Source organism: Larimichthys crocea, chromosome I (assembly GCF_000972845.2).
Source record: "Larimichthys crocea isolate SSNF chromosome I, L_crocea_2.0, whole genome shotgun sequence".
Lineage (NCBI taxonomy): Eukaryota > Metazoa > Chordata > Actinopteri > Sciaenidae > Larimichthys > Larimichthys crocea.
The window spans coordinates 43,221,148-43,233,983 of NC_040011.1; the positions used below are offsets into that span (position 1 = coordinate 43,221,148).

General features: G+C 39.4%; 2 protein-coding genes across 3 annotated transcripts in view; both read right to left on the reverse strand.

The window, feature by feature from the left end:
• pigg (phosphatidylinositol glycan anchor biosynthesis class G (EMM blood group)) overlaps window positions 1-2,106 on the reverse strand; it is a 63,270-nt gene extending 61,164 nt beyond the window's left edge. The window contains exons 1-2 of the mRNA XM_010732859.3: window positions 1,690-2,106; window positions 1,399-1,604 (exon numbers count right to left, since the gene is read on the reverse strand). Of these exons, the coding sequence (XP_010731161.2) occupies window positions 1,399-1,604; window positions 1,690-1,843 (360 nt within the window). The 5' untranslated portion in view covers window positions 1,844-2,106. The remainder of the gene's footprint in view (window positions 1-1,398; window positions 1,605-1,689) is intronic.
• Window positions 2,107-5,060: 2,954 nt separating this feature from the next.
• Window positions 5,061-12,836, reverse strand: part of LOC104920557 (GTP binding elongation factor GUF1) — a 12,536-nt gene continuing 4,760 nt past the window's right edge. For both annotated transcript variants that reach the window (XM_019258480.2, XM_027286994.1), the window contains exons 2-17: window positions 11,376-11,487; window positions 11,133-11,281; window positions 10,566-10,646; window positions 10,396-10,473; window positions 10,234-10,317; window positions 10,077-10,141; window positions 9,790-9,993; window positions 9,153-9,292; window positions 8,833-8,956; window positions 8,141-8,273; window positions 7,786-7,929; window positions 7,269-7,402; window positions 6,954-7,055; window positions 5,494-5,613; window positions 5,369-5,405; window positions 5,061-5,277 (exon numbers count right to left, since the gene is read on the reverse strand). In XM_019258480.2, the coding sequence (XP_019114025.2) occupies window positions 5,143-5,277; window positions 5,369-5,405; window positions 5,494-5,613; window positions 6,954-7,055; window positions 7,269-7,402; window positions 7,786-7,929; window positions 8,141-8,273; window positions 8,833-8,956; window positions 9,153-9,292; window positions 9,790-9,993; window positions 10,077-10,141; window positions 10,234-10,317; window positions 10,396-10,473; window positions 10,566-10,646; window positions 11,133-11,281; window positions 11,376-11,487 (1,842 nt within the window). In that variant the 3' untranslated portion in view covers window positions 5,061-5,142. The remainder of the gene's footprint in view (window positions 5,278-5,368; window positions 5,406-5,493; window positions 5,614-6,953; window positions 7,056-7,268; window positions 7,403-7,785; window positions 7,930-8,140; window positions 8,274-8,832; window positions 8,957-9,152; window positions 9,293-9,789; window positions 9,994-10,076; window positions 10,142-10,233; window positions 10,318-10,395; window positions 10,474-10,565; window positions 10,647-11,132; window positions 11,282-11,375; window positions 11,488-12,836) is intronic.

Genomic DNA, 12,836 nt, shown 5'->3' on the forward strand with positions numbered 1-12,836 from the left:
CCTTATTATCCCCGACTCCTCCATTCCCCTTGATACTTTGAATCCAGTCTTCCTTATTCAGGGTTTTTCTTTAAAATCCCATAACAGATAGATAGATGAAGATAAGATGATAGATAGATAGATGATAGATAATAGATAGATAGATAGATAGATAGATAGATAGATAGATAGATAAAATGAGGATTATACTGGTTCAGGTGTTTTAACTCATATAGATAGTGTGAGTGTGTGTGTATCCTGTCTTTTGCATGTTTCGTGCACTTTCCTTACAGACAGCCCTTTTTTTTAAATGCATAAGAACCAGCTTTAGAGCTCCTCGAGGAGCCTTTTCTCTGTAACCCCTTTTGTGTGTGTTGCACTGTTAAACGCTCCTTCTTGTACAATTCAACTTAAACTTTGATACTTTGAATCCAGTCTTCCTTATTCAAGGGTTTTTCTTTAAAATTCCCATAACAGATAGATAGATAGATAGATAGATAGATAGATAGATAGATAGATAGATAGATAGATAGATAGATAGATAGATAGATAGATAAATGAGGATTATACTGGGTTCAGGTGTTTTAACTCATATAAATAGTGTGTGTGTATCCTGTGTTTTGCATGTCTCGTGCACTTCCCTTACAGACAGCCATTTTTTTAAAAATGCATAAGAACCAACTGTTAGAGCTCCTCGAGGAGCCTTTTCTCTGTAACCCCTTGTGTGTGTTGCACTGTTAAAACGCTCCTTCTTGTACATATAATAAATTAAACTTTGATTCTTTGAATCCAGTCTTCCTTATTCAAGGGTTTTTCTTTAAAATTCCCATAACAGACAGACAGATAGATAGATAGATAGATAGATAGATAGATAGATAGATAGATAGATAGATAGATAGATAGTAGCTAGATAGATAGATAGAACCAGCTGTTAGAGCTCCTCGAGGAGCCTTTTTCTCTGTAACCCCTTTTGTGTGTGTTGCACTGTTAACGCTCCTTCTTCTACAATTCAACTTAAATTTTGATACTTTGAATCCAGTCTTCCTTATTCAAGGGGTTTTCTTTAAAAATTCCCAATAACATACATAGATAGATGCATAAAACCAGCTGTTAGAGCTCCTCGAGGAGCCTTTTCCCTGTAACCCCTTTTGTGTGTGTTGCACTGTTAAACGCTCCTTCTTGTACAATTCAACTTAAACTTTGATACTTTGAATCCTTATCAAGAGTTTTGTCTCGGGCACTTCCCTTACCGGACAGCCCATTTTTTTTAAAATGCATAAGAACCAGCTGTTAGAGCTCCTCGAGGAGCGCCTTTTCCCTTAACCCCTTTTGTGTGTTGCCTGTTAAACGCTCCTTCTTGTACAATTCAACTTAAACTTTGATACTTTGAATCCAGTCTTCCTTACTCAGGGTTTTTACCTTGATCCTGGGCATGGTGACAGTCGGTGGTCTCGCCTTGGCCACGAAGCTGCTGGAGGAGCCTCTTTCCACCACATGTCTGGTGTAGGGCATGAACATGCGACCACTGGGTCCGAACACGAAGTCCTCCCGGAGGGCGTCCACCAACATGATCACCACCCTGTTGAAGAGAGGCTGTGGGAGGCGGGAGGAGTTGGGAGAGCCTCCTGTGGATTTAAAGCACGTGTTTGATGAGTTATGAGCAGAGCAGGGAGGATGGGGTCGCCTTTAAATGAAGACAGGTGAGCTCACCTGACAGCGGCTCCCGCGGGAGGTCTGACAGCTTGCTCTTTGACGGGAGAGAAGACTTGACAGGTGCGGGGAAGAAGCCCCGCAGGAAGAGAGCCATGCCGATCACCTCCAGGGTTAAAATGAAGGAGGCGAACACGGACGAGCGGAGCTTCATGATGAGTTCAAGTTATTTAGAAACAGAGAGGACAGACATAACATCCAGCACAGACAGACGACGGGTTACAAAGCCAGCCTGTGTCCCTGCTCCATGAACCGACACTGTGTTATAAATATGTATTATAAATATCCGAGGCTGTGATGAAGAATAAAGATGAAGATAAACAAACAAACAGCTCGGAGTCCATTCACTGCTGCTTCCGCATCAAGTGCATGGAGCTACGGGGAGCACGGAGAGTCAAACTACACCGATACGCGTTTTCCCCCTCAGTGGTTTGTTTACCTCTGCTGCTGCTGCTGGGTCAAAATATTATGACTCACTAATACATTATAATAATTAGCAGTAGTTATTATTATGAATAATTATTTTAATTCACACTTTAATTAATTAAATTATTATTAGTGGTAGTAATAGTAGTAGTATTGTTATTATTATTATTATTAGTAGTAGTAGTGTTGTTATTATTATTATTAGTAGCAGTAGTGGTAGTAGTATTGTTATTGTTATTATTAGTAGTAGTAGTAGTAGTATTGTTATTAGTAGTAGTATTGTTATTAGTAGTAGTAGTGGTAGTAGTAGTAGTAGTAGTAGTAGTAGTATTGTTATTAGTAGTCGTAGTAGTAGTAGTAGTAGTAGTATTGTTATTATTAGTAGTAGTAGTAGTAGTGGTAGTAGTATTGTTATTATTATTATTAGTAGTAGTAGTGGTAGTAGTATTGTTATTGTTATTAGTAGTAGTAGTAGTAGTAGTAGTATTGTTATTAGTAGTAGTATTGTTATTAGTAGTAGTAGTGGTAGTAGTAGTAGTAGTAGTAGTAGTATTGTTATTAGTAGTTGTAGTAGTAGTAGTAGTAGTAGTATTGTTATTATTATTAGTAGTAGTAGTAGTGGTAGTAGTATTGTTATTATTATTATTAGTAGTAGTAGTATTGTTATTAGTAGTTGTAGTAGTAGTAGTAGTAGTAGTAGTATTGTTATTATTATTATTAGTAGTAGTCGTGGTAGTAGTATTGTTATTGTTATTATTATTATTAGTAGTAGTAGTATTGTTATTAGTAGTAGTAGTCGTCGTAGTAGTAGTGGTAGTAGTAGTGGTAGTAGTAGTAGTAGTGCTAGTAGTAGTGGCAGTGGTAGTAGTAGTAGTACTAGTAGTCGTAGCGGTTAGATAACGGATGGATAATTATTAATAATTAATACTTAACAAGCACAAATAAAACCACTTAAAACCAGAGACATTGTGTCAGGAACAGTAGTTTAAAGTTTCAGGTTTATTTGCAGGTCAACAATGCAATGAAACGTGTTGGACAAGAGGAACAAGACAAGGTTGTGACAACTATATTCAAGTACTGAGAAGTATTACTGTATTAATATGAACATACTATGTAAATAGGATATAATACACTGTTTAATATATTGAGAATAAGAGTAAAGTGACAGGTGTTACATACATGAGTATAGCACAAAAATATCCAGTCTGGTTGCAGTCATGGTTGGTGCATATTTTGCAGATATTCCTGTTCCTGTTAGATTATTTGTACCTGTACAATAACCTGTAAATTATAATTCATTTGATCTCACTGGTTACATTTAGTTTGTGTTCTTTTAATATGTAAATAAACACTCACACTCAATATACTCGTGCTGTGCACATATCTATAGCTGCGTATGTACACTGAAAACATAAAAATATATTGTATGTGATTTTCAATCTTGCTGCAGTTGTTTTAATCTGAGACGAGTAAATATTTATTTAGTCAGTTCTGAATATTGTTTTCCTATGCTGCAGACGTCGTGTAAGATATACAGACTGTTTTCCCAAACAGGTTTCATAAATATCTAATAAACAGTGCAGGTCAGACTCTAACTGCCATTGAAGGTCTGTATACATTCCTGCATTGGTGATGTGTCCTAAAGCTGTCACCTGTTGTAAATCTTACATCACTGTGCTAGAACACCTGCAGTACAACTAATCATACAGTACTCACAGTGCAAAACCCACCTGAACAAACTGTACCTGTACAGAAAAAAATATATAAGTAAGCAATATTGAATTTTTGTTTGTTTACTTTTATATTTGGCAGTTCAAAATCTGCCTGTAGTTTGAATATTGCCAAGGACTGAGATAAAACTACAAGATCTTTTACAGATGATTAAATATTAATGCAGGGAGAATAAAAGTGTTCTTGAAACAGACCCCTGAGGAACCCATTTATGGATCCATAGGAACCATTAATACTGACTGTATTCAAGTATTAATTTAATTAAATCAACAGTATCACTTCAGTTTGATAGTTAGCTGGAACGGGGAAAATATAACTTTAATTAAGTGTTTAACGATAAGATATTAACTTACGGGAACAAATGGCTGTGAAATATGTTTTGACAGAACCACAAATACAATATAAATATGACGGGTTTTTTTTAAATTCGGGCTTCACTATGTCAGTTTGACTTGTCAAAGCAGGTAAAGCACAGGTATAATTAATAACTTTAATGTCTGAATTGTGAGTAATGAACATTATTATCAAGACATTTTTTTATTTGAACACTGCACACTGCTGTACAGTATAACTTGTCAAAATATGCACCAAGCTAAACACCAATTAGTCCCTCAATTCAGATCATCTTTAATTTGGCATGCACAAAGTGCAACACGCGGGACAATGAGATATCTTCCAGCAGCTACTGTGACTGCTGGGTAGAAGGTAAGTGGACTGTCTCGAACTTTATGTGATTAAAACTCGACATTTATGGAGCCGGAGGCTGATGAGGATTGATTGGAAATGAGCTCAGGATGGAATAACGTCCTTACTGCTCTTTTGTGTGTTTAAGCTGCTGCTGCCATCTTCTGGAAATACAGTTTAAAGGACAGGCTTTGAGATTTAGTTTTCCACAAGCACAGTTGGCCCGTAATAAGACGTATAATAAGATGTCCATATTCTATCAGTCACTACTTGGACGTCAGATATCAAGAGTCAGCAACCAATCAAAAGCTTATTGAGATGTTTTGTTCCAAGGACACAGTCCGGTGGTTCGGTCTCTCTACATTATCCTGCAGCCCTGCAGCAAAGGAGGGAGGGGATGTTCTCAACAACTCGCTCAACTTATATTTAATATTTTGCAACATGGTGTTAATAAATCATTAAAATAATTAGGGATAAGTAAAAGACAACATGTAATCTGTTAAGTAAGGAAATCGGCACAGTTACAACAGTTTGCAGCAACAATGAGCACTTTATTCAGGACCTGTTACACATAATAATAATGCAATATAATATGCTAATTGTTACTGCAGTCTATTTGTCTTTCCTCTTCAGAACATTAATGAAGGCGTCTTTGGGAACTTCCACACTGCCGATAAGTCGCATCTTCTTTTTGCCCTCTGCCTGTTTCTTCAGTAGCTTCATCTTCCGTGTTATGTCACCTCCATACTGCCAACACAAAAATATACATGATAAGAAATGTGTGTGGTACATTTGTAGATATAATAACTTTTGACGGTACAGAAAAACCTTTACTTACACATTTAGCGAGAACATTTTTTCTGAACGCCTTAATCCTGAAAGAAGCAAATATTGTCATGTCACATTTTTTCTATACGCACATCTTAAGGTATTTTAACGAAGTCTTAAGCTTGATGTACTTACGTTTCCCTTGCGATGACCTTACTGCCAATGGCTGCCTGCACAGCGATCTCAAACATCTGCCTTGGTATGGAGTCTTTGAGTCGCTCACACATGGCTTTCCCAGTGCTGTACGCAGAGTCTCTAAAAGGAAACGCACACACACACAGAACCAAAAAACAGCCGTGAAACGCTACAGCTCTACACTAACGGCAATAAAATCTACTCAAAATATTACAACAAAATACAGCAGCATGTCATGTGTCATCTCCAATTAATTGGAAAAGTCACTAACAAGATGCATTATCTGTCCACAATTGAAAAAAAAAAATTGTGATCTTTAACTACTCATCCAAATTAAAATGCCAACTTTTCTCCAAGTTATGTCAAAGAACCAAACAAAAAACAAGCCAGGGTGGTAAAAATGTTTTTTTTTTAATCCTTCTGGTGAAAGGTAAGTGTGAAAATTTTTTAAAGTTTACGGCCATAAAAATGCCACATTTTGCACCGAGACAGTCCTGTGTGGGTTAAAGAGAATACCCAAAGACTTTTGGTTTAATGGAAAATTACATGCAGTAACTATTCCTCTGCAAAATAATAAATAAATATAATTTTTAGATATAATATTTCAGATAAGTTTGTTGTTTGTTTTGTCAATTAGGCCACCTGTTTCCTAAGCTCATCACTGTCCTGTTGACATCTAACTCTCAGTGTAAATAAATCGGCACATTTCACAATAAAATCCTTAATAAAGAAGAATTTGTGGTTCGCTATACAGCCGTGTGCCCTTGTCATACTCTAATGTACTGTAGATAAAAGCCTCCATTTCAAACAGGTTTAAAGGGATTCTCTGCTTGACAGGTCATCCTTGTCTCTCTTAGGTCCAGTCACGTATTACATATTTCATGGTGTTACATGCCTCCTTTAAAATGATACTCTACTCTGTGTCTGGTGAGCTGCCCTTAAAGAATAACAGACCTATATTACGCTCGGCTTGTTTCCAAGACTTACAGTGTAAATGGTCACAGAGTAGCCATCCTTGCTGGCTTTGGGTCTAAGTACATTAAATACAGATCTGCTGCACGTCATCACTTTTCGCCCGTGAAGTTACTGTATCGTCCTTGTCACAAATGGAATGAAGTCCTTGTCCGGAGTGTAAAGTCACAGTAATAGATAATGTTAACACGGGCTGCCAAGAGGCCATTTTTTTATGTTATCCTGGGTGTTGAATACATTTCATGCTCCATACACTCCGAAGAATTACTATAGTAGTGAAGGACCATACAACCTTGAAATTAAACTCGTAAACTCGTAAAAAAAATACAGCAATAATAATTAAGCGACGGGAGACTGTTGTGATAAAGAAAATGAGAAGATCCTCTCGAATCACACCTCCTGGGAGAAACTGGAGACGTCTTGCCCGAAATATTTAGTGAAAAATGAAACACTTCTGAGTTCAGCTCTGATTTCAAAACATACTGTACCTGTGGACAATCATGGTGAGCTCTTCCACACGTCGCCCGTTCAGAAGAATATCCATCTTTATCAAATCAGCAGCCTGGTAGCCGGCATTCTCATAGTCAAAACTGTGGAGGATCGAATTATGGATACAGTATTTCATTAAAAACTTTTAACCAGACTTAGATTTAATGTAAGACATAAATATAATGAGAGGGTGAAATATGTTTTCATTTGCCGGATTCATTTTTCCTTTCCACCACCGACAATGAATGATAGTAGCAAATGCATATTGTTTATGTGTGTACGTGTACTGTATGTGTTTATAGACTTAGTTTTACCTTGCGTATCCAGAGGACAGTGATTTGAGGAGGTCATAGAAATCCACAACGATCTCATTTAAAGGGAAGAGATACTTCATCATGACACGCTGGTCGTCGATGTACACCATGTTCTTCTGGACGGCTCTGCGATTCTTAAAGGATGCAACAGGATGATGTTTTTGCCTCCGCCAGTCTCGCACGTATTTACAATCGCAACAATCCAAAAAGGGGGCTTACTAAAAAGGGCCCCAAATCTGTCTAACACATTTTCCAGTATTGTTTTTCTCTTTGGCTGCAGACCAATTTGGAAAGAGTAGAAAGCAAAGATGCGCTCAAGTATCGCCTGTCAGACTCCATTTGCAGACAGGCTTCAAAATCAAGCTGACTCGCCTGCGAGTGTTCAGAGGCATCACCTCTCTCTGACTTCAAACACTACGTTTAACCCCTTGTGATGCAGACAGAGCACATTTAAGTTAAACAGTACAGACAGCAGTTTTTCATTTAATCTAAATGCATTTTCCACTTTTACACTTACCAAGCAAAGACTCATAATTTTGCCAGTGTAACTGTCTGGAGCAAGAATGGTCCCCAGTACCATCGGCTCCAAATACTCTGACACAACTGATCTGTCTGGAAAGTGAGCAGGGTTCACGATGGTTATCTCCTCACTGCCGTGCTCCTGTAATGACAACCAACAAGATTTGAACCTCCAAATAAAACCGGTCAGGCTATTCCCCATATATCATCGTACAGGAAAGCATGCCAGCAATGCTAGAGGGCCTCCATTTATCCTCATATCCAAGTCGGTTCAAACTTTAGTTTTTGCTGAAATTACAGTACGAGTCCAGCTCTACCGTAAGAAAATATACGAGCAGGAAAATGGCTCTTACCTTGATGAGTTTGGCCGAAGAGAAGACGGCCTTGTAGGGCACGGTGGGCGCCGTTACTATAACAGAGGCATTGTATTCCTGCTCCAGCCTCTGATTGAACACCTCCATATGGAGAAGACCCAGGAAGCCAAGTCTGCAAAAGAGGTCAGGAGGGTTCACAGGTTCACTCAAGTCTTATAATTGATATTCATGTTTTTAATTACAAATAGCCGGTTTGGAAAGAGTTCAACAGTGAGTAAGATTCATCGCTACTCCAGCGTAATTTCATAGCAATCCAAGTTATCTAAATCACCGCTACTAATAGAATCAAATTTACGCCATCTGGACTGATATGACCTTTGATAATAAATAAACTCTTTCTTGGCTATCCCTTTTGGCAACAGACAGTATGTCCCAAGGAAATTTCTTCCTTGCCCAATCAATCATATCACATGATGTCCAAGTTTGTGTAGACACCAATGAGAAAGAAGATACATCTTGCTACCTCTCCCACATTTGACGGCTTTTAGGAAGAAGTGGAAAAACTTTTTTGCAGCTGCGAGTTACTTGAAAAGACTAAGACTAAAGTTTTCTTTAGTGATCACTGTCCAGACTTTTGTTTTTATTTGCTGTTACATCATATGTAATGACCCCCTCCTCACGTCGTGCTCTTAAAGCCATTTTTCATTCTAATGTGAAGCAGTCGTCTTCACCTCCAGCCTGCTCCCAGGGCCAGACTACTGTCTCTCTGCACTGTGACACTCGAGTCATTCAGGGTCAGTCTCTCAATGGCGCTTCGAAGGCCCTGGTACTCCGACTGGTCCATCGGATACATGCCTGAGGGACGGAAAAAACAAAAGACAGAGTGCACATTAGGACTCAACTTGAAAAGCATCGACTGCAGTGAAACAAAGCATGCACTGATGGAGTTTCATGTTTGACTTCATATCCAGTGATACTGTTAAGTCCCGAGTAGTTATGTAAATGCGTAGTGAACAACAAATTTACACAAAGAAGCAAGAACACTTCTTACCAGCAAAGACCATGGCTTTGGCGGGTTTAAACCCTGGAAGAGCCTCCACTGGCTGCTCCTGGAGGTACAGTGTGTCACCAATCTGCGCCTCCTTCACGTCCTTCATCCCCGCTATAATGTAGCCGACTTGGCCCGCAAACCTACGCGACAGTCAAGGAGAGTTAGAGTAACATAATGTCATGAATTATTTTTACAATCAGCTGCAGCTGCAATGTCAGAATCAGATTTCAAATTATGTACGACATTGCAAATTTTAGGATTTCTACATCATCATTAACATATTAAAGGTTCAGTGTGTAACATTTAAGGGGATCTACTTACAAAAAATGGAATATAATATTAATACCTCTGTTTTCATTAGCGTATAATCACCTGAAAATAAGAATTGTTGCCTTAAAATGAGACTTTTATATCTACAGAGGGAGCGGGTCCTCTTTCATGGAGTCCTTTCAGGTGTTTTTTTTACAATTAATAGACACAATATTTCTTCTAAAAAATATTTATGGTGGAAATGCCTAAAAAAAATAGTTTTCCTAATTTATTTATTATTTCTCCCAGTTAAAAGCTGGAACCAGCACACATTCAGCTACAGCAGTGGGAGAAATGACACGACGAGGGGAGGAGGAATGTCACGTACAGCTTCTGTGTCGGGTGCTCATCTGGCCGGAGCAGCCCCAGCTCGTTGACCTCGTAGGTTTTGCCGAGATACGCCGACACGATCCTGTCCCCTTTTTTGACCCGACCCCCAAACACAGCGATGTTGGCCACCACCCCTCTGTAGTGATCGAAATTGGAGTCAAACACCAGGGCTTTGAAAGGGTCATCGATGCTCGCCACGGGCCTGAGAACATAATAAGAAGCTTCACTTTGATGTGTCGGGCATGTTTCATGTGAGACATGAAACCAAATCTAACCCCTTCTTACGGTGGAATTCTGTTCACAACCGCTTGGAGAATATTTTCAACGTTTGTTCCAAGTTTAGCTGAAATCTGAAAGAAAAATGAGATTACAAATAAGGAGAAATTTCTCAGAAAAAGTGACACTGAAAAGTTAAAAGCAGCTTACACGTACTCCAACTCACCCTAATGCACTCCTCACGTGGAATATCAAACACCTTTTCAATCTGTGACTCCACTCTCTCTGGATCAGCATTCTTCAAATCAATCTAAGGACGGGGAAAAAATATATTAAAATGAGAAAAATAATCTGTGAATATGCCAAAAACAAAGAGGTCTCAGGGCACCTTGTTGATGACGGGGATGATCGCCAGCTGAGCTTCAAAAGCAAGGTAGAAGTTGGCCACCGTCTGCGCCTGAATCCCCTTCACATGACATCAAAACATTAGCATCACATGCAGCATTTACATCCAGAGTAATTCACTGAGGAAACCGAGACAGAGGAGATGTTTTGTACCTGATTGGCGTCAACGATCAACAGAACACCCTGGCATGCGGAAATCGATCGAGACACTTCATAACTGAAGTCAACGTGACCCTACAGAGAAGGGAAAACAGTGGAGAGACGTGGCAGTGCAGCATGTAAACCAATCAACTTGCACATATGGTAGTATGTCCATCAGTGTGCACCTATTATTGAGTCTCTCCCTGAAGAAAGGAGGATTTATTCAAGGTTTTGTCGGACCCACCCGAATCCAAAAAAATAAGTCTCAGACTTTGTAAACACAAAGTGTACCTATGGATGGTGTTTGGATGGAGGACCTGATCTTTCCTCTATTAACTCCCAGCACCAATTAATCCAATTTAAACACAAGAGCTGCACTGTCATTAATATTCTGGACGCTGTAATCTGAAATCTGCAACATGCAACTGTTTCACAACAACAAATAAATAAACAGGAGATATTCCACATGGTCAAAAACAATGCGTTAGTTAGGTGGATTTATAATCTGTTGTAGCTGGTACGCCACGAGACATTTTTCCAGTCCAAACTCTTCATCTTCTTAAATAACTGAGCACTCACCGGTGTGTCGATGAGGTTCAGGAGGTACTGCTCTCCTTGGTGGCTGTAGAACAGAGAGGCTGTCTGGGCCTTCACTGTTATCCCTCTCTCTCGCTCCACCTGAAGCTTGTCCAGCACCTGTTTGTTCTTCTCGGTCTTTGCTATGGCACCTGACACACATTAGTAATACACTGTGTTAAATGTAAGCAGTTTATGAACATGATTTTGTAAAAAAAAACTATGAGGGAAGAGTGTCAAACGTACCCGTCATCTCCAACAGTCTGTCAGCCAAAGTGCTCTTTCCATGGTCGATGTGAGCGATGATGCAAAAGTTCCTGATTCTGTGCGCAGGGAACTTAGACAAGTCAATATTTTCCTGAAAAGCAGAATGAAAGATGTCAGTTAATAACTTAATAACTCATCCCTCCTTTTCTCTTCCGGATTTCGGATGTGACACTGACAGCTGTCACCTCCAGATGTTCTCTGACGATACAGCCATCGCCAGCTTCACATCAACACCAGCAAGACGAAGGAGATGGTGACTGACCACACTAACATCCAGGCATTGGATATCAAGAAGGTGGAAGGACGCAGATACCTCAACAATAAACTGGACTAGTTGGACAACACAGACATCCTGTGCAAAAAGGTCAAAGTCGTCTCCACTTGCTGAGGAGACTGAGATCATGTGGAGTGTGCAGGACTCTGTTAAAAACTCTCTACGACGTGATCGCATCTGCAAACCGGTCAAGAAGTCCATAGAGGAAGTGTGGGAGAGGAGGATGAACAACTCCTCTCACCTCCTGCATGAGACTGTGGAGGCCTTAAAGGTCCAGACAGTGTGTAGGATTTAGGTGGATTTAGTTGATCTAATCGCTGCATTGCAATCTCCTCACATCACCCTCGTCTTCCGAGTGTAAAGAGAAACACTTGAAAGGGCCTGTCTGTAGTCACAATTTAATTTGTCTGTTCTGGGCTCTCTCTCTCACCATGTGTAAACATACATGTCTCATTAATGCATGTCAATAACTAAACTTCTTCCCTGGAGTTTCTGTGCTCTATCGTCCAGCAGGTGGATCGTGGCTGCTGCTGTGATCCTGCATGATGTCCACTACATATATTATTACTGTCATTATTGCTACCATATCTCTATAACAGTTTATAGTTAGTTGATGATTTGCTGCTGCTGTGCATCTATGTCTCTCTATCTCGATCACAGGTTCCACTGCTACTGTAATCATTTCATCATTCATTGTAATTGTACAACATGTTTGTGTTGATTTGTTCTTGTACACGTGACATCTATTGCACGTCTGTCCGTCCTGGGAGAGGGATCCCTCCTCTGTGGCTCTTCCTGAGGTTTCTTTCACCTTTTTTCCTGTTAAAGTTTTTTTTTGTGTGTCACTCGAACCGAGGGTCTAAAGGACAGAGGGTGTCACTCCCTGCACAGATTGTAAAGCCCTCAGAGGCAAATTTGTGACTTTGTGCTATACAGATCAAATCTGATTTGATTTGATTTGATTTGGGCTACTGCAGAAATGTGAAGTAACAAAAGGAAAGGTGCATGAAAACATAGTTATGAATATTATATTCCACCTTATTCTGAAAATAAAGCCCCCAAATCATACTCCACATGACTTCCAGACTTTCTTCTATACATTTCTGATCCACCTCGTGTTTTGGATTATTATCTCCTCTTACCTTTTACATACACACATTACTTTA